General features: G+C 41.4%; 1 protein-coding gene across 3 annotated transcripts in view; it reads right to left on the bottom strand.

The window, feature by feature from the left end:
* The window catches only part of MARCHF10 (membrane associated ring-CH-type finger 10), a 131,302-nt gene extending 110,313 nt beyond the window's left edge, over positions 1-20,989 (bottom strand). For all 3 annotated transcript variants that reach the window (XM_077257730.1, XM_077257729.1, XM_077257731.1), the window contains exon 1: positions 20,835-20,989. In XM_077257730.1, coding sequence (XP_077113845.1) covers positions 20,835-20,854 — 20 coding nt within the window. In that variant the 5' untranslated portion in view covers positions 20,855-20,989. The remainder of the gene's footprint in view (positions 1-20,834) is intronic.
* Between the last annotated feature and the right edge of the window lie 5,112 nt (positions 20,990-26,101).

The following is a 26,101-nucleotide window of genomic DNA, read 5'->3' as shown; positions in this document are numbered from 1 at the left end:
AAAATTTACTGTGGGTAGCAAGTATTTTTCTTGGAATGCTGTGTTTTTTTGCCGCCATGCATAACGCCTTTTTGTATGACCAAACAACTCAATCTTGGTTTCATCGGTCCACAGGACCTTCTTCCAAAAAGAAATTGGCTTCTCCAAATGTGCTTTTGCATACCTCAGCCGACTCTGTTTGTGGCGTGCTTGCAGAAATGGCTTCTTTCGCATCACTCTCCCATACAGCTTCTCCTTGTTCAAAGTGTGTTGTATAGTTGACCGATGCACAGTAACACCATCTGCAGCAAGTTGATGCTGCAGCTCTCTGGAGGTGGTCTAAGGATTGTCCTTGACTAGTGTTGAGCGATACCGTCCGATACTTGAAAGTATCGGTATCGGAAAGTATCGGCCGATACCGGCAAAGTATCGGATCCAATCCGATACCCGATACCAATACAAGTCAATGGGACTCAAGTATCGGACGGTATCCCTGATGGTTCCCAGGGTCTGAAGGAGAGGAAACTCTCCTTCAGGCCCTGGGATCCATATTAATGTGTAAAAGAAAGAATTAAAATAAAAAATATTGCTATACTCACCTCACCGAGGGAACCGGCAGCGTTGTTTGCTTAAAATTCGCGCATTTACTTCCTTACGTGAAGTCCCGGCTTGTGATTGGTCGCGTCGCCCATGTGACCGCGACGCGACCAATCACAAGCCAGAACGTAATTTTAAAATCCTGAAGGACCTGAAATTACGTCACGGCTTGCTGTGATTGGTCGCGTCGCGGCCACATGGGCGACGCGACCAATCACAAGCCGGGACGTCACGGGAGGCAGGACACGCGCACATTTTAAAATGCGCGCGTGTCCAGCCTCCCGTGACGTCACGGCTTGTGATTGGTCGCGTCGCCCATGTGACCGCGACGCGACCAATCACAAGCCAGAACGTAATTTTAAAATCCTGAAGGACCTGAAATTACGTCACGGCTTGCTGTGATTGGTCGCGTCGCGGCCACATGGGCGACGCGACCAATCACAAGCCGGGACGTCACGGGAGGCAGGACACGCGCACATTTTAAAATGCGCGCGTGTCCAGCCTCCCGTGACGTCACGGCTTGTGATTGGTCGCGTCGCCCATGTGACCGCGACGCGACCAATCACAAGCCAGAACGTAATTTTAAAATCCTGAAGGACCTGAAATTACGTCACGGCTTGCTGTGATTGGTCGCGTCGCGGCCACATGGGCGACGCGACCAATCACAAGCCGGGACGTCACGGGAGGCAGGACACGCGCGCATTTTAAAATGCGCGCGTGTCCAGCCTCCTGTGACGTCACGGCTTGTGATTGGTCGCGTCGCCCATGTGACCGCGACGCGACCAATCACAAGCCAGAACGTAATTTTTAAATCCTGAAGGACCTGAAATTACGTCACGGCTTGCTGTGATTGGTCGCGTCGCGGCCACATGGGCGGCACGCGACCAATCACAAGCCGGGACTTCACGTAAGGAAGTAAACGCGCGAATTTTAAGCAAACAACGCTGCCGGTTCCCTCGGTGAGGTCCAGGCTGCGTCGGAGAGGTGAGTATAGCAATATTTTTTATTTTAATTCTCTCTTTATTAATGTTGTTTCGATACCGATACCCGATACCACAAAAGTATCGGATCTCGGTATCGGAATTCCGATACCCGCAAGTATCGGCCGATACCCGATACTTGCGGTATCGGAATGCTCAACACTATCCTTGACTGATCTCACCATTCTTCTTCTCTGCCTTTCTGATGTTTTTCTTGGCCTGCCACTTCTGGCCTTAACAAGAACTGTACCTGTGTTCTTCCATTTCCTTACTATGTTCCTCACAGTGGAAATTGACAGGTTAAATCTCTGAGACAGCTTTTTGTATCCTTCCCCTGAACAACTATGTTGAATAATCTTTGTTTTCAGATCATTTGACAGTTGTTTTGAGGAGCCCATGATGCCACTCTTCAGAGGAGATTCAAACAGGAGAACAACTTGCAAGTGGCCACTGTAAGTAGCTTTTCTCATGATTGCATACACCTGGCTATGAAGTTCAAAGCTCAATGAGGTTACGAAACCAAAAAAAAGTGCTTTAGAAAGTCAGTAAAAAGTAGGTAGGAGTATTTAAAACAAGAAAATGATAAGGGTGCCCATACTTATGCACCTGTCAAATTTTGTTTGAATGCAGATTGCACATTTTCTGTTAGTACAATAAACCTCATTTCAAGGCAGAAACATTACTGTGTCCAACAGTTATTAGATATATGAAACTGAAATAGCTGTTTAAAAAAAAACAATTTTTATAAAACATTAAGCTTAAGATTAATAGGGGTGCCCAAGCTTTTTCATATAACTGTAAAACAAAGCACTACATATAAGGGCATCCTGGACAAGCCTTATAATCATTGAATTAATTTTTATTCAGTCCCCATGTCACAGGTGTACAGTACAGACCAAAAGTTTGGACACACCTCATTTAAAGATTTTTCTGTATTTTCATGACTATGAAAATTGTACATTCACACTGAAGGCATCAAAACTATGAATTAATACATGTGGTATTATATACTTAACAAAAAAGTGTGAAACAACTGAAATTATGTCTTATATTCTAGGTTCTTCAAAGTAGCCACCTTTTGCTTTGATGACTGCTTTGCACACTCTTGGCATTCTCTTGATGAGCTTCAAGAGGTAGTCACTGGGAATGGTCTTCCAACAATCTTGAAGGAGTTCCCAGAGATGCTTAGCACTTGTTGGTCCTTTTGCCTTCACTCTGCGGTCCAGCTCACCCCAAACCATCTCGATTGGGTTCAGGTCTGGTGACTGTGTAGGCCAGGTCATCTGGCGTAGCACCCCATCACTCTCCTGCAGCGCCCCAGAGTCCTGGTCGTTGCAGTACTGTGGCTCCGCCACTAAGGGGAGCTATGGTACGCCCGATGGCACTGAAGGAGTTCATCTGACCAGGTATCACAGACACCAATATATTTCACAGCCGGGCCTCCAGGGGGAGCTAAGGGTTCTATTCATTAGGCCACTCCTCACATACTGGTAAAACTGGGGGTCAGGCAGGAAGTTGGGAAGAAAGCTGACTGGGTTGGAACCAGGCAACACCTTGTGGCAGAGGGTGTTGTGGGGGAAGATTCAGTAGGGCCCCTGTCGGGGGGTGGGATCCTGACAGAGGCCTGGCAATTGAAGAGAACGTAACGGGACCGTGCCTGTTCAGTATAGCGGCGGTGCCCAAGGAAGGATTGGAAGCGAGATAGATTGTGCTGAGTGAGAAACGAGATCAAAGCAAGAGGAGAAATACCAGTAGGAGTCGTGCTGTAAGACCGAGGCAACATCCTACTGAGGCGCACAACCGGCGGCCGGAACGCCGAGGAAGTATTTATATATCTAGCTCCAAGCAATACTTCAAACCAACGGCAGGACAGTCAGTCTCAGGCGGGCTGTCTCACATACATCACCTATGAAGACATGGGGGGCGCACTAGGAGAGGGGCGACTCTAGGGTCCCGGAAGAGCTCCGAGCCTACTCGTCATACGGGTGCCGTCCTAACCAGAACATCAGGGAGGGACGGAGGAGAAGAACATCATCCGAACGAGTTGTGAGGGAACATAAGAAACAGACACAACAGTTGTGGGGACTTTCCGTAAGCACAGCAGGGGAGGACCACAACACATAGCGCTAGCAGGAAGGCACAGATTTCCACCTGCAAAGAGAACTCTGGAGGTGCCATTGGACCGGCCGGACTTGCGCAGCCTGGTTATCCGGAATCCGGACTGAGGACCCAGAGATCTTCAGTAAAGAGGTAAAGAGACTGCAACCTGGTGTCCTCGTTATTTACTGCACCGCACCACCACCACCATCCACATCTATCATTCACTGTACGTCGCCTCCCCACCAGCGGGGTCACGGACCGGGCCTAGCCACCGTGACAACCCCAGAGCAGAGACTCAGAGGCCCGGTACTGGGTACCCCTCGGCCCTGCAGCGGTGGGGGCGCCACACTCCTTCTTGGTCAAATAGCCCTTACACAGCCTGGAGGTGTGTTTGGGGTCATTGTCCTGTTGAAAAATAAATCATAGTCCAACTAAGCGCAAACGAGATGGAATAGCATGCCGCTGCAAGATGCTGTGGTAGCCATGTTGGTTCAGTATGCCTTAAATTTTTAATAAATCCCCAACAGTGTCACCAGCAAAGCACCCCCACACCATCACACCTCCTCCTCCATGCTTCACGATGGGAACCAGGCATGTAGAATCCATCCGTTCACCTTTTCTGTGTCGCACAAAGACAAGGTGGTTGGAACCAAAGATCTCAAATTTGGACTCATCAGACCAAAGCACAGATTTCCACTGGTCTAATGTCCATTCCTTGTGTTCTTTAGCCCAAACAAGTCTCTTCTGCTTGTTGCCTGTCCTTAGCAGTTGTTTCCTAGCAGCCATTTTACCATGAAGGCTTGCTGCACAAAGTCTCCTCTTAACAGTTGTTGTAGAGATGTGTCTGCTGCTAGAACTCTGTGTGGCATTGACCTGGTCTTTAAATCTGAGCTGCTGTTAACCTGCGATTTCTGAGGCTGGTGACTCGGATAAACTTATCCTCAGAAGCAGAGGTGACTCTTGGTCTTCCTTTCCTGGGGCGGTCCTCATGTGAGCCACTTTCTTTGTAGGACTTGATGGTTTTTGCCACTGCACTTGGGGACACTTTCAAAGTTTTCCCAATTTTTCAGTCTGACTGACCTTCATTTCTTAAAGTAATGATGGCCACTCGTTTTTCTTTACTTTGCTGATTTTTTCTTGCCATAATGCAAAGTCCAACAGTTTATTCAGTAGGACAATCAGCTGCGTATCCACAAGACTTCTGCACAACACAACTGATGGTCCCAACCCCATTTATAAAGCAAGAAATCCCACTTATTAAACCTGACAAGGCACACCTGTAAAGTGAAAACCATTCCCAGTGACTACCTCTTGAAGCTGATCAAGAGAATGCCAAGAGTGTGCAAAGCAGTCATCAAAGCAAAAGGTGGCTACTTTGAAGAACCTACAATATAAGACATAATTTCAGTTGTTTCACACTTTTTTGTTAAGTATATAATTCCACATGTGTTAATTCATAGTTTTGATGCCTTCAGAGTGAATGTACAATTTTCACAGTCATGAAAATACAGAAAAATCTTTAAATGAGGTGTGTCCAAACTTTTGGTTTGTATTGTATAATCGAGCCCCTCGCCATGTAGTCTGTTTTTACTAACATTTGTGAAAGAATGGCTTGCACTTAGCCCTCCGTATAAAACATGTACGTGAAAAAAAACGTACTGGTGCCATCAGTGTTTTCTTCAGTGTCATTTGTGTGTCTGTTTTTACCATTGTAAGAATGACTGGACCGCGGTAGTACCTGTCTTGTGCCGGGTCTGGAACTGCCGGGGTTGTCTCCTCTATTGTCTGGGGAAAGTTTAGAAATCCGGACCGACCTTTGCATGACAGAGAAAGGGGGCGTGGCTATTAAGAAAAAACCTGAGTGTGTGGATAAGCAGAGGGACTTGGCAGGAAAAAACAGTGAAATAATGCAGGCCTGCGCTCGTGCTTCCCTGCGGTAACTCACAAAGACTGTGACCAGTATCTTGCCGTGTGCCCGCAGGCTCCTGTGGCACGAGGTGCCAGACGCTCCGGGCCCATGAGTAACGTGCGCGCACCGCTGAGGAAGGACCGGGTGACTCACCAACAACTGTGCTCTAACCCCCCGGTGTACATCTGTCGAGTCACGTTAGGCTCCGTTAGTATTGTGGACTGTACTGCACCCGGCGCAGCAAACCCCTGACCAAGGAACTCATTAAAGATGCGGAGAACAAGCCAGTGCCGTCAGGATTCGACTCAAGGACACCTACTGGATGACACCGGATCCATCCCACGCTGACCCTGGTGGCGCCACCGTACCTATTGTGGACTCCAGTTGGGAAGCCATCAGACTGATAAGTTAACCCTTGAGAACTGTTATCTCTATTATATACTTTACCCCATCCCGTATACCAACTGTTAAACCCCAGTTTTATCAAACCTCCTCCCTGCATGGAGTATACCCCTGTTCTAGTAAACCAAGTTAACTCTTGCTCTGTCTCCTGTCTGTTACTGCATCCCGCAACCTGCTCACACCATCACTGTGTCATCAGTGTTTTTCTTGTATGGATAACGAAAGAAATAAACTACAAAGCTTTGCAATGTTAAATACAAACAGCACACAGATGGCACTCGAATGCAATCCGTGTGCTGTACATGTTTTTCACTGGGCCATAGACTTGTATTGGCCTTTGTCAACCATGCTGCAGGAAAAAAATGGACATGTGCATAGCACCATAAGTTATAATGGGTAAGTGTGGTATCCGTGCAAAAAACAAATACCACACTTACTGAAAACACAGACATGTGAAGGATGCCTTAGGCTAAGTTCACACAAGGTGTTTTTGCTGCGTTTTAATGCGAATTTTCAGCTTCTTTTTGCAGTACCTGCAAAGCCTATGAGATTTCAAAAATCTCATGCACATACATTGTTTTTTTTGTCATCAGTATTTTGTGCTTTGCATGTTTTTTTGGACATAGAGTATGTCATTCTTTCAGCGTTTTTTCAGCTTTCTTCACCCATTGAATTGAATTGGTGGTGAAAAAATACTGAAAAAACGCACCAAAAACACATCATGTTTTACTGCATTTTTTGTGCCAAAACCTGATTGTATGGAATAGGACTTTTTTCAACACTACACTTTATCAGCAAGCACAAGAATCAAATTTAGCATGCCAAGACCGCTGCAAAAAAAACGCTAAAAAAATGCATTAAAAATGCCGCAAAAAAGCTCAAGAAAAATTATGGAAAACATGCTTTTTTTCTGCAGCTTCTCTCCTGCCAAGAGATCAGGTTTTGCGGTAGAAAAAAAAACCTGAAAAAAAACACCTAGTGTGAGCTTATTCCTAGGCCGTGTTCACCTGATGCATTATTTTGCAGCAATTTTCCTAAGATAACATCGAACGGTTTTTGGAAAATCGCTGAAAAAAAAGTGCATTTCAAATGTATCTTGTGGATATGGTTTAAGAGGTCACTGAATTTCAGCGTGGTCCTGGAATGGGATGCCACCATTGTAATAAGTCAGTTCAAGAAATTTGCTCCCTTCTAAAAATTCGGCAATGGACAGTGATATTGGAAAGTGGAAGCATTTAGGAACCACTGTACATCATCCATGTAGTGGAGACAGCGTAACATTACATACCGGGGTCACCGAGTGCTGAGACTTAGGCTGCCGTCACACTAGCAGTATTTGGTCAGTATTTTACATCAGTATTTGTAAGCCAAAACCAGGAGTGGAACAAATAGAGGAAAAGTATAATAGAAACACGTCACACTCACCACTTCTGTATTTATCATCCACTCCTGGTTTTGGCTTACACATACTGAGGTAAAATACTGACCAAATACTGCTAGTGTGATGGCAGCCTTATGCTGCATAAAAATCGCCAACATTCTGCCGACTAAATAATTGCAGAGTCAAAACCTCTTCTGGTATTATCTTCACCACAAAAACTGTGCATCGAGAGCTTCATGGTATGGGTTTCCATGACTAAGCAGCTGCCACACAGTGCCAAGTGTCAGATGGGGTGGTGTAAAGCTGCCACCAATGGCCCCTGGAGCTGTGGAAACCTGTGGTGTGGAGTGACGGATTACACATCTCTTTCAGGCGTCTGATAGACGAGTTTGCATTTGGTGAATGCCAGGACAACATTACCTACCTGACTGCTTTCTGTTAGCTGTACAGCTTGGTGGAGAAGGGATAATGCTATGAAGTTGTTTTTTAGGGGTTGGACTTGGTTCCTTAGTTTTAGGGATTATCTTAATGCTTCAGCATACCAAGAAATTTTGGACAATTGTAGCTTCCAACTTTGTGAATACAGAGTGGATAAAGAGCTTTGCTTTGTACATTGGGCACAGCTAGGCTTAAACAGAAAAGTCCATAAAGGCATGGCTGGGGGAGTTTGGTGTGAAATAGCGTGACAGAACCCTGACCTCAACCCCATCGAAAACCTTTGGCATGAACTACAGTGGAGATTACGAACTCGGCCCTCTCATGCAACCTCAATATCTGACCTCACAAAAGGTCTTCTGAAAGAATGGGCAAATAATTCCAAACACACCTCCAAAATCTTGTAGACAGTCGTTATAGTGACAAAGGGGGGAACAACTCCATATTAATGCCTATGGATTTAGAATGGGAGATCATAAAAGATTGTGTAAGTGTAATGTGTATTTGTCCCAATACTTTTGTCCAAACAGTGTATGTTGAAGTTGTATGCAGTTGTATACCTATATAGTTTCATACAGAAGCAGAAAATCATGGTTTATATATGCAATGCAAAATAAATGTGCTTTGATTGGGAGATCAAGATGAGGTAGAGATCCATAATATCATTAAGAGCCAACGTTTTGACCCATCACAGACTTTTATAATAATAACAATAATAATAATAATTTTTATTTATATAGCGCCATCATATTCCGAGGCACTTTACAATTAAGCGGGGACATGTACAGACAATAAATTCAACAAAAGTTAAGACAATTTAAACAGTGACATTAGGAGTGAGGTCCCTGCTCGCAAGCTTACAATCTACAAGGAAATGGGGGGACACAATAGATGAAAAGTGCTTGTTATTTCAGGTCTGGCAATTATAATAAATAGGGATTTTCATATAAAGCTGCATGATCCGGTCATCAGCCCGTGTGTTTAAGTGCAATAGTCAAGTATCAAGTGCAGTTATCATGTGCATGGAGGGTGTGGAGACAGATGAATAGTAGGGTGCAGATTCAGAATAATATTTGGAAGGAGGGAACAGGGCAAAGTTAGTTTACTGAGTAGTTGATGTGGTAGGCTTGTTTGAAGAGATGGGTTTTTAAAGCGCGCTTGAATAGGTCGGGACTAGGTATCAGTCTGATCGTCTGGGGAAGTGCATTCCAGAGAGCTGGTGCAGCACGAGAGAAGTCTTGGAGACGGAGCTGCGAGGTTCGGATTACGGGTATGTTAGCCTTAGGTCATTTGTAGAACGGAGGGCACGTGTAGGGCGATAGACAGAGATGAGAGAGGAGATATAAGGCGGTGCAAAACTGTGGAGAGCTTTGTGGGTGAGAGAGATGAGTTTATACTGGACCCTGTAGCGAATGGGTAGCCAGTGTAATGACTGGCACAAGATGGAGGCATCGGTGAAGCAGCTGGACAGAAATATGACCCTGGCTGCCTCATGATGGATTGGAGAGGAGAAAGTTTGGTAAGAGGGAGACCGATCAGAAGAGAGTTGCAGTAGTCCAGACAAGAATGAATAAGAGCGACAGTAAGAGTCTTAGCAGTTTCAAAGGTGAGAAAAGGTTGGATTCTGGAGATGTTTTTAAGATGCAGGTGAAAAGAGTGAGTGAGTGATCGGATATAGGGAGGTAAAGGAAAGTTCTGTGTCGAATATGACCCCAAGACAGCGGGCATGCTGCTTGGGAGTTATGGTTGATCCCTCCAGGGTAATTTCGATGTTGGGTAGAGTGAGGTTAGTAGAGGGGACAAACACAAGAAGTTCAGTTTTGGAGAGATTTGGTTTCAGATAGAGGGAGGACATGATGTTAGAGACAGCAGATGTTTATCGAGGTCTATGCACAGTATCACATGTACTGTATGTATTGATGCCTCCATTAGTGCATTGGTTTCCTATTTATATTATCCCACATTCTCCAGTATCCTACCACTGAGCACCTACCTGGATACAGTGACATGTATAAGTTTGGGCACCCATGGTCAAAATTACTGTTATTGTGGACAGTTAAGCAAATTGAAGATGAAATTATCTCTAACAGGACTAAAGTTAAAGATGACACATTTCCTTTGTATTGTAAGCAAAAAAATATATACATTTTAATCTTTTACATTTTAAAAATTACAAAAAGGAAATGGGCCAATGCAAAAGATTGGGTACCCTGCATGGTTAGTACCTAGTAGCACCCCCTTTTCATTATCCATTTGTAGAAGCCATTCTCTTTTCAACTTCTACTTTTTTACAAATCATGTCATGTTTGCATCAAGAATTTGTTGAAATGTCATTGAATTAACTCTTCCCTCTACTCGTGAAATGTTCCCTTTGCCATTGGCTGCAACACAACCCCAAAGCATGATTGATTCACCCCCTTGCGTAATAGTTTTTTCATGAAATTCTGTGCCCTTTTTTGTATCCACACATATCTTTAATCATTGTGGCCAAAGAGTTCTATTTTAACCTCATCAGTCAACAGGACTTGTTTCCAAAATGCATCAGGCTTGTTTAAATGTTCTTTTGTATACTTCTGACTCTAAACTTTATAGTGAGGATGCAGGAGAGGCTTTCTTCTGATGACTCTTCCATGAAGGCCATATTTGTTCAGGTGTCTCTGAACAGTAGAACAATGTACCACAACTCCAGAGTCTGCTAAATATTTCTGAAGGTCATTTGCACTCAAGCAGGGATTCTAATGGGCCTCTCTAGCAATCCTACAAGCAGCTCTCACTGAAATTTTGCAAGCTCTTCCAGACCTTATCTTGACCTTCATTGTTCCTGTTACCTGCCCTTTCTTTATTACATTTCAAACTGAGGAAAGGACAACTTGTATCCTTCTGCTTTGTGAATCTCCACCATTTTCATTTTCAGAGTGCTAGGCAGCTGCTTAGAAGAATCCATGGCTGCTGTTTTTTGGCACAGGGTTAGAAGAGGCTGGGTCTTTATAAAGCTGGGAAATTTGCATCACCTGGCCTTTACTAATGATGATAGAGAACAAATCATAACCCTAACAGACTAATTACGGTCTGAAACCTGTGTCAAAGTTATTTGAGCACACAAATCTCCAAGTGCGCCCAAACATTTGCATCGGCCCTTTTTGTAATTTTTAAAATGTAAGAAAAAAACAATTTGTTTTCTTTGCCTGAAATACAAAAGGAAATGTGTCATCTTTAACTTTAGGCCTTTTAGAGATCTTCAACTTTCTTAATTTTTCAGAATAACAGTAATTTTGACCAGGGGTGCCCAAACTTTTGCATGCCACTCAAAGACTTAAGTGACAAACCATAATCTCTCTCTATAGAGTTGGTTGCATATGTCTACCATGGGCTATTAAAAATGTACAATGCATGGCTTATGATTTTAGAATGCAGTTGTAATGACAATTGTGGTTGGATAGTGAGGATAGTGAAAATCTACGAATACTCGGTTAGACATATAAAAACAATAATAATCAATTGGTAATGTGATTTCCTGCATTAAAGAATAACTGTCATTATATTAAGAAAACTACAGTGGTTAGAATATTCAATTTTTTACCAAAAGCTGAATATAGACATAAGATAGTAATTGACTAAACAATTATAACACTATCGTCTTTCGTCCACCCACCCCATTAATTTGAACATGCGAGTCAGCTTAACATGCATGTTACCTTAATGGGGGAGATTACCAGTGACCAAATGCATCTAGAGCCGCTTATCTCTTCTCATTGGAGATGTCATCTGCAGGCTATTAGTCATGTCACCACATCCTCCAACAGAGGATCGCTACAGTCATGTTTCACCCAAAGGGATCTCTGTTTATGACTACCGTACTATAAATGCCAATGGGCTCTAACTTGAAAAATGACATTAATGGGTATTTTAATGGTACCTTCAAATTTTATCTTTCAGAAAACTTGTGACTTTTTAGTCTGGACAATTAAATATACTTTACATCTGGTAGTTTTTAGATCTTTGTCCTTCAAAATGAAGACACACAGCACACATAAAGCTTGGTACTTTTTTATGGTAACTTGTACCAGTGGAGTTTAACATACATTCTTGAAATGAACATATTTTATGTGTATCCTGCATCATGCCATATTAATTTTCTATAATGCTGTGTACAAAGACTCAATTTTTCCACCTCAATTAAGCGTGTTCTTTAATTTTTTGTTTTAGGGTAAATTGATAACCAAGGCATATCCTGTACATATTTCACTTTTTTACATACAGTATTATGCTCACATTGGGACAAATGCATTATCTCCTTTTGTTTTTGCACTTTTTGAATTTTTCCTCCACTTCTTTCAAGATCCATAACTTTTTTATTTTTCTGTCTACATTGTTTTGTAGGGCGAGTGGTAGTTTTGAGTAAAAAAAAAATAAGGTACTTTTTAATGTTTGAGTTAATCAATATTATATAGTGTATATATATAAAATAATAATTTTATTTCTATAGCGCCAACATATTCCGCAGCACTTTACACTTTAGAGGGGACTTGTACAGACAATAAAAGACATTACAGCATAACAATAATAACATAAATCAGATACCCAGAAGATTGAGGGCCCTGCTCGCAAGCTTGCAATCTATGAGGAAATAGGGGAGACACGAAAGGTGGATGGTAACAATTGCTTTCATTGTTCGGACCAGTAATTCAAAAAATGTCCATAAATGACCGAGCAGGCACTTCAAATAACTATGCAACAACAACCAAGACTAGCTAAATGGGCTGGTCAAAAGAAGAGAACCAAGCTATGTATAAAACTAGAGAACGTTATTATCAACATCTAAGCTAAAATGAAACGGTTTAAAACAATAGAACGCGCGGCATACCCTGTATGGGGAACTCTAGTACTATCCTGATCAGTAAATAAAGTAACAATATACTATCAGTAACCCAATCTTATATAACAAGTCCCAAGCTATATTATCAAATACCAAATACACCAATCAGAGGATTATGAAAACTATAAAGGATACATGATGAATAGATGGGTACTGTAAAGAATGAAAACGTAAAGAAAAGGTGACCCAATGGAACCTAATATGCAAGGTAAGTGCCTATTATTATGTAAGGCTACTTTCACACTAGCGTCGGGAAAGACCCGTCGCTGTGCGTCGGGCCGACGTTCCCGACGCTAGCGTGGTGTCCGCCGCACAACGGGGGCAGCGGAAGAATTTTTCCAACGCATCCGCTGCCCCATTGTGAGGTGCGGAGAAGTGCGGGGAGGTGGGGGCGGAGTTCCGGCCGCGCATGCGCGGTCGGAAAAAGCGGACCGTCGGGAGCAAAAAACGTTACATGTAAGGTTTTTTTCTCCCGACGGTCCGCTAACACACGCCCAAGCGTCGCAAAACGGACGCGACGTTTGGCAATGCGTCGCAAATGCGTCGCTAATGTTAGTCTATGACGAAAAAACGTATCCAGCAAGAACTTTTGCTGGATGCGTATTTTCGGCAAAACGACGCATTTGCGACGTATTGCAGTTAACGCTAGTGTGAAAGTAGCCTAAGAGTAAACGCTGAATAGCAACGGATTTAGGTTATATTACCTCATAACATAAGAGCCACAAGCAGGAAAATCCGGACGTTCCCCCTTCATCCCAATGCGCATTTCGCCTTTTGCGTTTACTCTTACATAATAATAGGCACTTACCTTGCAACCTTGCAGATTAGGTTCCATAATAAAGCCTATACTCACCTCCTGTGCCAGCGCTGTTCCTGCGGTGCCGCCACTCGCTCTCAGGTGGTTGTTGTGACACGTGATGCCGGCGCCCAATCAGCGCTGGTGTCATTGTCCCCGACTTCGAACATGAAGAGGAAGTCTGGGCAGCAGCTGATCTCTGACTTCCTCTTCCTGCTCAATTCAACAGGAGGCGGGGACAGGGACGCCGGCGTCACGTGTCACAACAACCTCACGAGAGCGAGTGCTAACACGGCAGGGATGACTCCGACACGGGAGGTGAGTATAGGCTCTATTATTTTATGGGGGCCAAGCGAGGGGTATGACAATAAGTTGTCCAAGTAGTGAACATCTTCTTTAAGTGATTAGTAAAACACAGATGTTGTCTACAGGGTGGGCCATTTATATGGATACACCTAAATGAAATGTGAATGGTTGGTGATATTAACTTCCTGTTTGTGGCACATTAGTATATGAGAGGGGGAAACTTTTCAAGATGGGTCGTGAACATGGCGGCCATTTTGAAGTTGGCCATTTTGGATCTAACTTTATTTTTTTATTGGGAAGAGGGTCATGTGACACATCAAACTTATTGAGAATTTCACAAGAAAAACAATGTTGTACTTGGTTTTAATGTTACTTTATTCTTTCATGAGTTATTTACAAGTTTTTCTCTTTGTTTACAGCCATTGACATGTTGCAGAGGTTAACACATGAGGAGCGGATAGAAATTGTGTTGATGTCTGGTGAACGCAGTAACTAGGTCATTGCAACAGATTTCAATGCAATACACCCTATGCAGGAAAACTGTCACCATTCCCATTTTATTTATGTGTATCCATATAAATGGACCACCCAAAAAAGTTTGCCTCATCACTGAACATAATGTTCTGTGTAAACTGAGGGTCCTGTTCCAATTTTTGTTTTGCCCGGTCGGAAAATTCAGCGCTGATCTGGGTCACCAACCATTCCCATTTCATTTAGGTGTATCCATATAAATTGCCCACCCTGTACAATTTTTAGTTAATGTGGCCCAGGTCATGTACATTCGATTTTGGGATCAATTTGAGACAGAATTCTGACACATTGTAAGTAGAATATCTGTCCTATTATTTGCATAATACATGAAACTAGTATGTTTAAACAATTTCACCTTTATATACTACCACCTTAAGGTCACATTCACACGTTCTGTATTTGGTCAGTATTTTACATCAGTATTTGTAATCCAAAACCAGGAGTGGAAAAATTAGAGGAAAAGTATAATAGAAACAAGTCACCACTTCTGTATTTTTCACCAACTTCTGGCTTTGGCTTACAGATACTGATGTTAAGTTATACTGTCAGTGTTAACTCACATAGGGAAACTTCTGCAAATCTTAATCTGAATCCTCACTTTGATTATTACGACTCCTTAGAACTGGATTTAAATAAAATTTGCTCCTCAGATTAATCACCTGAATACGTTCCAGAGAATTTAAGTGAGTTATTATCAAGTAGTGAATATAATAGTTCCACAGACCAAGAACCACTTCAACCAGGGGAATTTCATAGTAAAAACAGTACCAAAATTAGACACAAACAACAAGAATTTTATTGATGATATACATGCTACAGATGCCTCACTCTCTAAAGAATTCATGCAAAATATAGGTTTTGCTCTTCTGGCAATATTCGCAAGCAAAGCAGAAAATAAGAAGTCTGACGTAACTTTAAACAAGCTGGAAAACTCCCCATTGAACAGGGAAACGGCATTTGAAAACTTTATTAAAAACTCCTAAAAGATGTATAAAATGTCTATTCATGGAAATTTTAAGCCACAATCTCCTGACATTCCCAATATAACTTCTACTATTAATAAAAAGAACCAAATAACTGAAAACCCACTAGAAAGTCCACATCAGTACAAAGCTGAGATTACCAACTCCCTGAACTTGATAAAAAAAATGAAATATCTGCATTTAAACTCCAATTGGCCAAATTTGAGGATAGCAATAGGAAGAACAATTTAAAAATGAGAAGAATTCCAGAATCAATGTTACCCTCCCAATTGAAAGATTATGTCTCAAAAATGTTGGTGCAATTAATCCCTAAGCTTAATACAGACAAAATCGTCTCTAAGGCCAACAGAATCTCCAAACCCACATTTTTACCAGAAGTTGCAAGAGACATGATAGTCTCCTTTCATTCTCCAACGATAAGAAATTATCTATTTATATTGACTAGGGACCCGTAGAAACTTCCTTTTCTCTATGATGGCATTCTTTTATTCAGGAACCTCTTAAACTCTAGCCTTCAAGCAAGAAAAGCCTTCTCACAAACCACCAAAGAACATCTTTGTGTTGAATTAACCTATCGCTGGTACGACTCTCCAAGTAAAAGCATTAAAAAGAACTCTTTTCATTTCTCCTCCCGATGAAGCCCCTGACCTTCTGCGACAACTAGGTATACATCATCCAAGACTTCAATCTCTACTCCAATGCATGCAAAACATCAACCATTTCAATGACTCTTGAATTGGAATAACCAGGAATGCAGGCTACATGTTTACATCCTTTGGACTGTAATTGGATTATGAATAGAAGTCTTCTTTGGATTACAACTACAAACTTTCTTGAATTACAAACAAGTTAATCACAAGATTACGACTCTCAAGGGAACCAGGATTACAAATATTAGACCTTTCCTCCCAATAGGGTTGATGGGAATCCCAGAAACCAATAAGTGTTCATATACAACTAAGCTTTTATGTACCGTATTTTTCGGATTATAGGGAGCAGATCTATGACACAATCTATGGTCATACATACCCTGAATTATATGGGATATTGGTTACTGTATTATTTATAGAATGTACCATAGGTTCAAGCACAAGGCTATATGTTATTATGTGCTCTTGATTTGACAGTTGTTTTTCCAGGATGCTGAGTGGTTGTATCCACAGTTGTTTTTAATTATGTTTTATGTTATGTGTTGTATCTTGTGCCAATAATATTTAGATATTTTTTTAAAAATTTTAAGGTGTAGTGTGCATATTTTGCAGTAATGCTTTTTTCTCTCTTCCTTATAATATAATGCAGATATACAGTACCTTAATGGAACCGTTGCTGCAGGCTGGGATGAGGAGGTGTCTGGCGCTGCGGGGGTGCTCGGCAGTGCTGCGGTGGTGTTTGGTGCTGCTGACGTGGTCTCCAGTGCTGCAGGGGCTCTGCCAACATTTTGTGAAAGGTCAGAGCCCCAGCAGTTCCATGGTTTCCTGTGCGGTTGACTCAGAGAAAATGGCCACTGGGGGGCGGCGCATGTGCAGATGGAGATCTCGGCACCAAGATCTCAGGACACCCGTAGCAGCACCGGACACCAGCAGCGGCGCGCCGCTCATCGGGACACCCCCTCATCCCAGCCTGCAGCATCACCCCACTCCTGCCTCCTCCAGCAGCGACCCTGGGACCCCGCTTCACAGCAGCCACCACCCTAGGTAAGCAATAAGACGTATGGATTATAAGAAGCACCACCATTTTGTTAAAAAATAAATTTTTCCTATTTTTCTCCTCAAAATTTGAGGTGCGTCTTATAATCCGGAGCGTCTTATAATCTGAAAAATACAGTACTTATTGTATGTTACTATGTGTGTGTTGCTAACCTTCAGTCTTTTATTTTAAGCTTACAATTTACACCAAGATTCCAGAGATAATTTTAGCAATTGTTAGTTATATGTATACACTAAAAGTAGTGTTTACGTACACTTCATTTTCCCTTTATTTCACTTCCATCCCAGCTTCCCTTTCCCCAATAAATATTTGTTTCCTTCCTTCCCCCCTTTGCCTTACCCCCATTTTTTATGTATATATTTGTTTACTTGTTTCAAAAAAATCTAAAACTCCAATAACTATTTTGAAACATAAATACTGATGTGAAATACTGACCAAGTACTGAATGTGTGAATGTGGCCATAGTTTAAGGTCACACAGTATAGAAAAAAATCGGTACGGTTTTCATACAGAAACGTAGTAAAAAAAATTTCTCAATTGTCATCTTTGTGCAGTCCGTATACAATTTGTTTTTTTTTACACAGCAGCTATAAATAATTTACAAGACCACTCAGGGTATGTGCACACGTCAGGATTTCTTGCGGAAATTTCCTGAAGAAAAACGGAAATTTTCTGCAAGAAATCCGCATATTTTTTTTTTGCGTTTTTTCCCGTTTTTTTCCCGTTTTTTTTTAGCATTTTGCAAACGAAATTAGCTTGCAGAATGCTAAAGTTTTCCAAGCGATCTGTAGCATCGCTTGGAAAACTGACTGACAGGTTGGTCACACTTGTCAAATATACTGTTTGACAAGTGTGACCAACTTTTTACTATAGATGCTGCTTATGCAGCATCAATAGTAAAAAGATATCATGTTAAAAATAATTTAAAAAAATGGTTATACTCACCCTCTGCAGACAGCCGATCTCCTCAGCGGCGTCCGTTCCTATAGATGGTGTGTGCAGGACCTTCGATGACGTCACGGTCACGTGACCGCGACGCCATCACGGTCATGTGACCGCGACGTCATCGCAGGTCCTTCACACACACCATCTATAGGAACGGAAGCGGCAGCATGCACCTGAGAGGCGGGAAGACTCCGGGGGCCATCGAAGGTGAGTATATGACTATTTTTTATTTTAATTATTTTTTTTTACCAATTATATGGTGCCCAGTCCGTGGAGGAGAGTCTCCTCTCCTCCAGCAACAAAAGGAAAGCGTTGCGGCTCCATAAAACAATGTTTCTTTATTCTTTCTTTAAAATTCCTTCAATTCCATAATTCCTTCCTATTATGCAAATGCTTAGGCACAAAAAAATACGCGACGCGTTTCGATCGTATCAGATCTTAGTCAATGCATAATCCTAACAGGCATATACTGATTCTTTTATATTGTGCTTGGACCAATGCCAAGAACAGTCCAAGTCACCTGACTGGAACTGCAGGTCCTAAACAGCAATTCTACCCCTTGCATATAAATGTAACAGTTAATTTGTACAAAACTATCTATTAAATTCACAAAGATTAAAATTTGACAATAGTAATATATTATTTTAATTGTTCGATTGAAATCTAATAAATATCTGATTTGATTTTTTTTTTTTTTTTTTTGTATGTGTTGCTTGGACCAATATCAGAGGCAGTTCAAGTCACCTGACTGGAGCTGCAGGTCCTAAACAGAAATTCTTTCTTTTGCATATATAAATGTAGATATAACACTTCATTTTGTATAAAACTATTAGTTCAATTTACAAAAGTTAAAATATAAACACATAATGCAATTTAACAATAGTGATAGTTTTTCGGTTGAGACCTAATGGATATCTAGTTTGTAAATGGTATATCCAGAAGGCTTCTCTAGTGAGAAGCCGTCTTTTGACATCACCTCCACGCTGCGACATTTTAACATGTTCAATTCCTTGAATCCTCATACTAGACGTGCTTCCTGCGTGATGTATAGCAAAGTGTTTGGCAACTGCTGATTTCGAACAATTAAAATAATATATTACTATTGTCAAATTTTAATCTTTGTGAATTTAATAGATAGTTTTGTACAAATTAACTGTTACATTTATATGCAAGGGGTAGAATTGCTGTTTAGGACCTGCAGTTCCAGTCAGGTGACTTGGACTGTTCTTGGCATTGGTCCAAGCACAATATAAAAGAATCAGTATATGCCTGTTAGGATTATGCATTGACTAAGATCTGATACGATCGAAACGCGTTGCATATTTTTTTGTACCTAAGCATTTGCATAATAGCAAGGAATTATGGAATTGAAGGAATTTTAAAGAAAGAATAAAGAAACATTGTTTTATGGAGCCGGAACGCTTTCCTTTTGTTGCTGTATCTTCTCTCGTCGTGGTCCTGGACAAAGTTCCGAGCACCTGCGTCTGATCGGTGAGCTGGCTGAGGTTTATATAACCACAACCCCCTTTTTTTTTTCTCCTCTCCTCCACCCTGGGTACCAACCACACATGATCCGCTTACTTCCCGCATGGTGGGTATAGCCCCGTGCGGGAAGTAAGCAGATCAATGCATTCCTATGTGTGCGGAATCCCCGCAATTCCGCAAATTTAATGAACATGTTGCTTTTTTTTCTGCGATGCGATTTTTTCGCGGAAAAAAATGCAACATTTGCACAAGAAATGCGGAATACACTTAAAATAATGGGAGGCATATGTAAGCTTTTTTTTTGCCTTTTTTGTGCGTTTTTATCACGTTTTTAGCGAAAGAACGTGAAAAAAACGCAAAAAATACTGAACGTGTGCACATGGCCTTACTGTTTCCTATGTTACAAAACTGCAGCTTATCCATAAAAATTGGGTGTAATACTGTGGTTCTGTACGGCATCCAATTTTTTTTTTTCTTGCATCCATTCAACTTCAGAGCAAAATCGCAATTTTTTTTCAGACAGATTCTGTCAGTGAAAAAAAAAATGGTCCTCAGTACTGACCCATTGGATAATGGGCTATCTGATAAAAAATCAGATAGCACTTATCCGATTTATACAGTGGAGTGAGCGAGCCCTTACATATCATTACACACAGCAAGATTACATTGCAACTTGTGAAGGACAGTCAACACTTTGAGGACACTTTAGAAACCCATAACACATCATTAAGATTTTAATATTATACTGTATATCTACAGCCTATACTATTAATGTGAACTTATTGTAAATTTAAATTACAGTTATAATAATCTATAACAGAACCGCCAGCTTCAAAAAAATCACAGCTTCAACAATTTTAAAAAAAAGTCCTCTATATTTACAGAAAAATTTGCCCTATAATTATGGAAAAAAAGTGCCCTATATTTATGGAAAAGTGCTATATAATTACAGAAAAAAGGGCATTATATTTACAGAAAAAGTGCCAATATTTATGGAACAAAGTCACATAAATTGATGGAAAACGCAGCCATTTATTTACAGGATAAGTTCCCTACATTTATGAAAAAAGTGGCTTATACTTATGGAAAAAAGTTCCCTATGTTAAAGGAAAAAAGGGCCCCATTTTACAGAAATATCCTATATTTATAGAAAAAAGGGCCCAAATACATGCCCTATATGTATGGAAATAAGTGCCCTATATTTACAGAAAAAAGTGCCCTATATTTATGGAAAAAAGGCCCTATATTTACAGAAAAAAATCAGGAAAGTGGTCTATATTTATGGAAAAGTGTGCTCTGTATTTATAGACTATTCAGATATTTCTGGGTGGTCGGCAATCCTGACAAAGCTAAGGAGGTCGCTCTTCACCATAAAATCTATTTTACCAATGCAGATATCCCATATGCCAGCCTGGCACTTACAGTAGCTGCTGTGTGCCCATCTCAGCTCTCCAGCATGATTATTTGCTACAGGTTTTGCTCTGCTGGAAAAACACAGCGTCCCTGAGTGTCCATGGTAATGGTAGGGGGAGCTAAAAGTAGTAATGGAAGAAGCCACGGTCTCCATAGCAACGAGGCCTGTCCTAACCTGCGCACACAAACAGCCTGCTGCAGAGTGAAGTGTCAGGGCTGTGTCACCTCCACGTGTCTTTATTGTACTAGCACATTTCTTATTTGTGCTTGCAAATACCCAGAGAAATAATAAAGCTTTGTATAAAAGTTAGGGTTTGTACATAAATAGCCTTTTTGATACATGTATTTTTAAGCTTATGTTTACTTTAATTGGAAAATGACTTCAATATCTAACATACATATTTTTCCTCTTTATTATTTAATATATGGTGTGGGTTGTTTTTTTTTTTAAATGTACCATGTAAATTTTTCCAGTGTATTTACTGCAATTTTTCCCCATTGAGATTGAAATTACTTAGCACCAAAACACATCATAAACGCATCAAAATCTTATAAAATCTTGCACCAAAACACGCATAATTTTCACACCAATTTTCTGGCATAAACGTGTAAAAAAAAAAATGCTTTTTGTGAACTTACCCTTATTGGGGCTTTTTGGTTTAGTGTGCATTGCCTGAAGAATACCGTAAATGTCAAATTAATTTATGTAAATATGTCGTTTTTATTGGTTTAAGCCTTGCATATTGGTTAACCCCTACAAAACAAATTATGATTGGGTGACATTTTGTTGTGTGTGTTTTTTGCTAAATAAAACTAATGAGGGTACTTTCACACAATTACTTAAAGTAAGGCAAGATTGCCTTGTGCAGGCATGTACTACGGAGGACAGAGAATGAACTTCAATCCAATATTGCAGCCAGCATGCAGCCAGCGGGTAAGGAAAGGGTGAATCAAACACCCGAAAACCCCGCCCATATGACTGAAAATTGTTCCCTCCAAATTCAGGTGACAGAGTCCCTTTAAGGGTATGTTGACACAGAGGTGGATTTTTCCAGCTGAAATATCTACATTAAAAAAATATATCTGAAAAATGTTGGTTGTATTTTCTTTTTTACACAGTTTTGTAAGAGCATGCAGGTTTTTACGCTTTCTTTTATTGAGTTTTAGGCCGGTTTCACACGTCATGATATTTCCGGTACCGGTAAACACAGTACCGGAGATGTCCGTGTGACCACCAGTTTGGTGAATAGCTGTGACGTCACCGCTAGTCACCGAAGCTCCATTCCCAGCGTTTCATTCATTCCCCAGTAGTTTACAGCCGGGAGCAGTCGCATTAGCAGCGCTCCCGGTTGTAAACTGTAAATTCCCCTAGATATGGATTACTGCGAGGGACTTGACTGTACGCCGGACAGGTATGGGTATATTGTTGTTTTTTTATTTTATGATTTATTACAGGAGATTGATGGCTTCGCTTGGAATGGCAGAAGAATAAAGATGGAAAAACTGTGCATATTGTTTTATTTCATTAAAATACTTTTCTTACTGTGTGTGCGTTTTATTAACCCTTTAACAAATGTAGGATCAGTAATGGAGAGGTGTCTTATCAACACCTCTCCACTATTAAGCCGGCTTAATGTCACCTTCCCATTGTACAATATTGTTACAATAGGAAGGTGACATTAACCCCTCATTACCCCATATGCCACCGCTACAGGGCAGTGGGAAGAACCGGGCAAAGCTCCAGAATTGGTGCATCTAATAGCTGCAGGCTGCCTTTTTTAGGCTGGGGGGCCCATATCCATGGCCCCTTACCAGCCTGAGAATAGCAGCCCGCACCTGTGAGTTTTGCCAACTTGGTTGTAAAATATAGGGGGACCCCACGTTGGTTTTTCTTTCATTCTCCCCGGCTCGCTCTGCTGCCACCAGAGCAGGGGACAATGGATGAAAACCGGCTTCAGCAGCACACGCAGGGGAACAGCGGCTTGCAGTAGCGCTGTTCCCCCTGCGGCCATCCATGCACACGGAGGACAGTGTACGCAGCTCTCCGTGTGCACGTGTGTGGGATTTTTGGCGGGTCGTGTGTCAGGATAAAAATGGACATGTCTGCGTGTTTTGCACACGGACACACGGTCCGTGAAAACACGCTGACATCTGCATAGACCCATTCATTTGAATGCGTCTAGGTGTGTCAGTGTCTCCGGTACGTGAGAAAACTGTCACTACATGTACCGGAGGCACTGACATATGAAACCAGCCTAAGATGTAGTTTTTCAGAATTTTTTATGCATTTCATTATGGGGTGGAGCATTAATTTTTTTGTGTTTTTTTTTTTTTTTTTTGCAGCAATTGCAAAGTTTAAAATTTTACAAAAAAAATGGTTAAAACTGTGAGAAAAATCTTAGATTTGCTGTGATTTAGATGTGGAAAATGCACAGAACAATTTTTCTAACACATAAAAACAAATGACAAAAATAAATACGTTCGCTCTAAGGCTATGTGCACACGTTCAGGTTTTCGCAGTTTGTCGCTATAAAAACACTATAAAAACTCATTAAAAACGCAGGAATTATGCATCCTATCATTTAGAATGCATTCTGCATGTTTTGTGCACATGATGTGTTTTTTTCCATGAAAAAAATGCATCACGGTAAAAAAAGCAGCATGTTCATTAATGTTGCGGATTTTCCGCGTTTTTCCCCCTATTCTATGCATTGGGAAAAAACGCAAAAAAAAATGCACAAAAAAACGTGGAAAAAACCGCAGAAAAAAATGCGAAAAAACGCATGCGGATTTCTGGCAGTAATGTCCGGTTTTTGTCAGGAAAATTTCTGCAAGAAATCCTGACGTGTGCACATACCCTAAGGGTATGTTTCCACTGTCAGGATGGCCGGCGGTATCGCCGCAGCGGCGAAGCCGCTCGGCGCTAAGCCCCGCCCCCTTTCTGGGACGCGATCATGCCGGATGTGTTAACTCTTCACATCCGGGATGATCGCTCTCTCCCATAGGGCCCTGTGATATGCCTTGCGGGGACACTGCGTCCCCGCAAGGTGTACGGACATGCTGCGATCTGAAAAGACGCGCAGCATGTCCGTAGTCGCAGGGCCGCCGCGTGCGGGTTTCCACGCATAGTGGAGACGGGATTTCATAAAATCCCCTCCACTATGCTGGAACATCTGGACGCTGCTTGTTTGACGCTGCAGCTCTGCGCAGCGTCAAACAAGCAGCGTTTCCTGACCGTGGAAACATACCCTCACTGTGCCTGGGGAACGTGATCATGATTGGGCCTGGAGGGAAAGTTAAGCACACACAATTCCAGGAGTAGGTGCTGCTTTTAATTATATCCACATTTTCATGGTGCGGAGACAGTTAAAAACCAGTAGCGGAGCAGAGAGCCCTCTGCTCCTTGCACCACCAGTAGTCCAGGTAAGACCGGCATCACACTTGCAAGTGCAATGTGAGAAACTCGGGCGGGTCTCTCGCATCAATACCCAGCACTGCCCCTGGCGCTTGGGACCAGAGTGTGCGGCTGCATGTATTTCTATGCAGCTGAATGCTCCGGTCCGAACCGCCGGTCGCAGCGGCGGGTATTGATGTGATAGACTCGCGCAAGTTTCTCACATTGCACTCGCAAGTGTGACACCGGCCTAAAGGCTGCTTTCACACATCAGTTTTTTGCCGCCACAATCCGTCGAATGTTGAAAAAAACGGATTCGTCGCAGATTGTGAAAAACTGATGCGACGGATCCGGTTTTTTTGACGGATCCGACTAGCTGATCCAGCTAATTGGATCCTAAAAAATCAGAGCATTCTAGCAAATGACGGACGGCGATGGATCCATCGCTGTCCGTTTTTTCGACGGACACAAAAAATGTAACTATGTCAGTTTTCTCCGGCCGCCGGAAAAACAATTTTCGACGGATCCAGCGAAAACGGATGAAACGTGAGGCCATCCGTTGCACTCCGTCACTAATACAAGTCTATGAGCAAAAACGTATCTTGCGGCAACTTTAGCTGGATCCTTTTTTTTCAAAATTCGCCGGATTGTGCCTGACAGCAAAAAACTGATGCGTGAAAGCAGCCTAAATCTCATGCCCACTGTGCAGTCATTTTTTTTACACAGCGTAATATGACCTGCTGACTGCGTTTGAATCCTGTATTATGTCAATTTCTCTCAAGGTAAATCTGACTCTTTTTTACGCATTTTCCCCATAGGCTTGAATTAGATGAGGATAAAACTCAGGTAAACATATGCACGTGTTTTTATTGCATTTCAACAGCGGAAAGGCAGTAAAACCATGTGTAATCAGCATAGGAATTTAGCAATAAAGTTTTATGAAAGTTAAGTAACGTGAAGTATCCAGAACAAAGCAGCTTTAAGAAAAAAAAAAGTTTTAAAACTCATATAAAAAAAATCCAATGAAAAAATGCAAGTAACCTAATTTAACTGAGGCAGAAAATCTGCACCAAATACTCATCGTGGGAACTTAGCCCCTTAGTCATTTAAAACATGTTAAAAACCAATAATCATAGTAATAAAAATTTTAGTGCCAAACTTGCCAATAAATATCTTCACAGTTGAGTTTAAATAATTGTCTGGTATCAGAAAGCCTCTGTATTCCCCAAAACTGTTAGGCCCTGATTAAACCCTTTGCGGCTGTTTTTTTGACTATTTTTATGTATTTTGCACCTTTTTTATATTCCAGTTCATTATTTTATTTGCTCCTCTTTTAAGTCTATTTTATGGTTTGTTTGTTTCTCCAATTTGTGGACAGAGTTTAGCAATTCCGGCTGTTTTCAGCTAACTATTTATGTATGACTTTTGAAAAAGGTAACAAAATTTGTCTCAAATCCACTCAAGTTTTCCCCCTTTATGTTTTTGGGTACACCAGTAATTTGGTTCAGTTTTTCCTACATTCTTCAAAATGTGTGTCTTTTTGTGCTAGATGGTTGCAAAAAAAGTTTAAGAGAAAACGAAAAGACCATTTTGATTTTTCGACAAATTCATGAAGTGTGTGGGAAATTTTGAAAAATCTGAGGCAAAAAAATTGGCAACTAATACCACAAGACAAAAAAGGAAAATGACTTAAAAAACAAACCACAAATGATGAATCGGGGCCTTAGACTGTCTAATAACTAGCATAATTTACTGAAAAGTAGTAAATTGTATAGCAATCCGCTGGTGCCACTTATCAAGGAAAAGAAGGATTGCACATTTTAATTAGATTTTAATCAGTTTGATCCTTTACGCATAATGAGATAAGTAGTTCCAGGTGTGA

This window comes from Ranitomeya variabilis, chromosome 4, assembly GCF_051348905.1.
Source record: "Ranitomeya variabilis isolate aRanVar5 chromosome 4, aRanVar5.hap1, whole genome shotgun sequence".
In the NCBI taxonomy this organism is placed as follows: Eukaryota; Metazoa; Chordata; class Amphibia; order Anura; family Dendrobatidae; genus Ranitomeya; species Ranitomeya variabilis.
The sequence above is the reverse complement of the archived record's forward strand: the minus strand, read 5'-3'. Positions and strand labels throughout refer to the sequence as shown.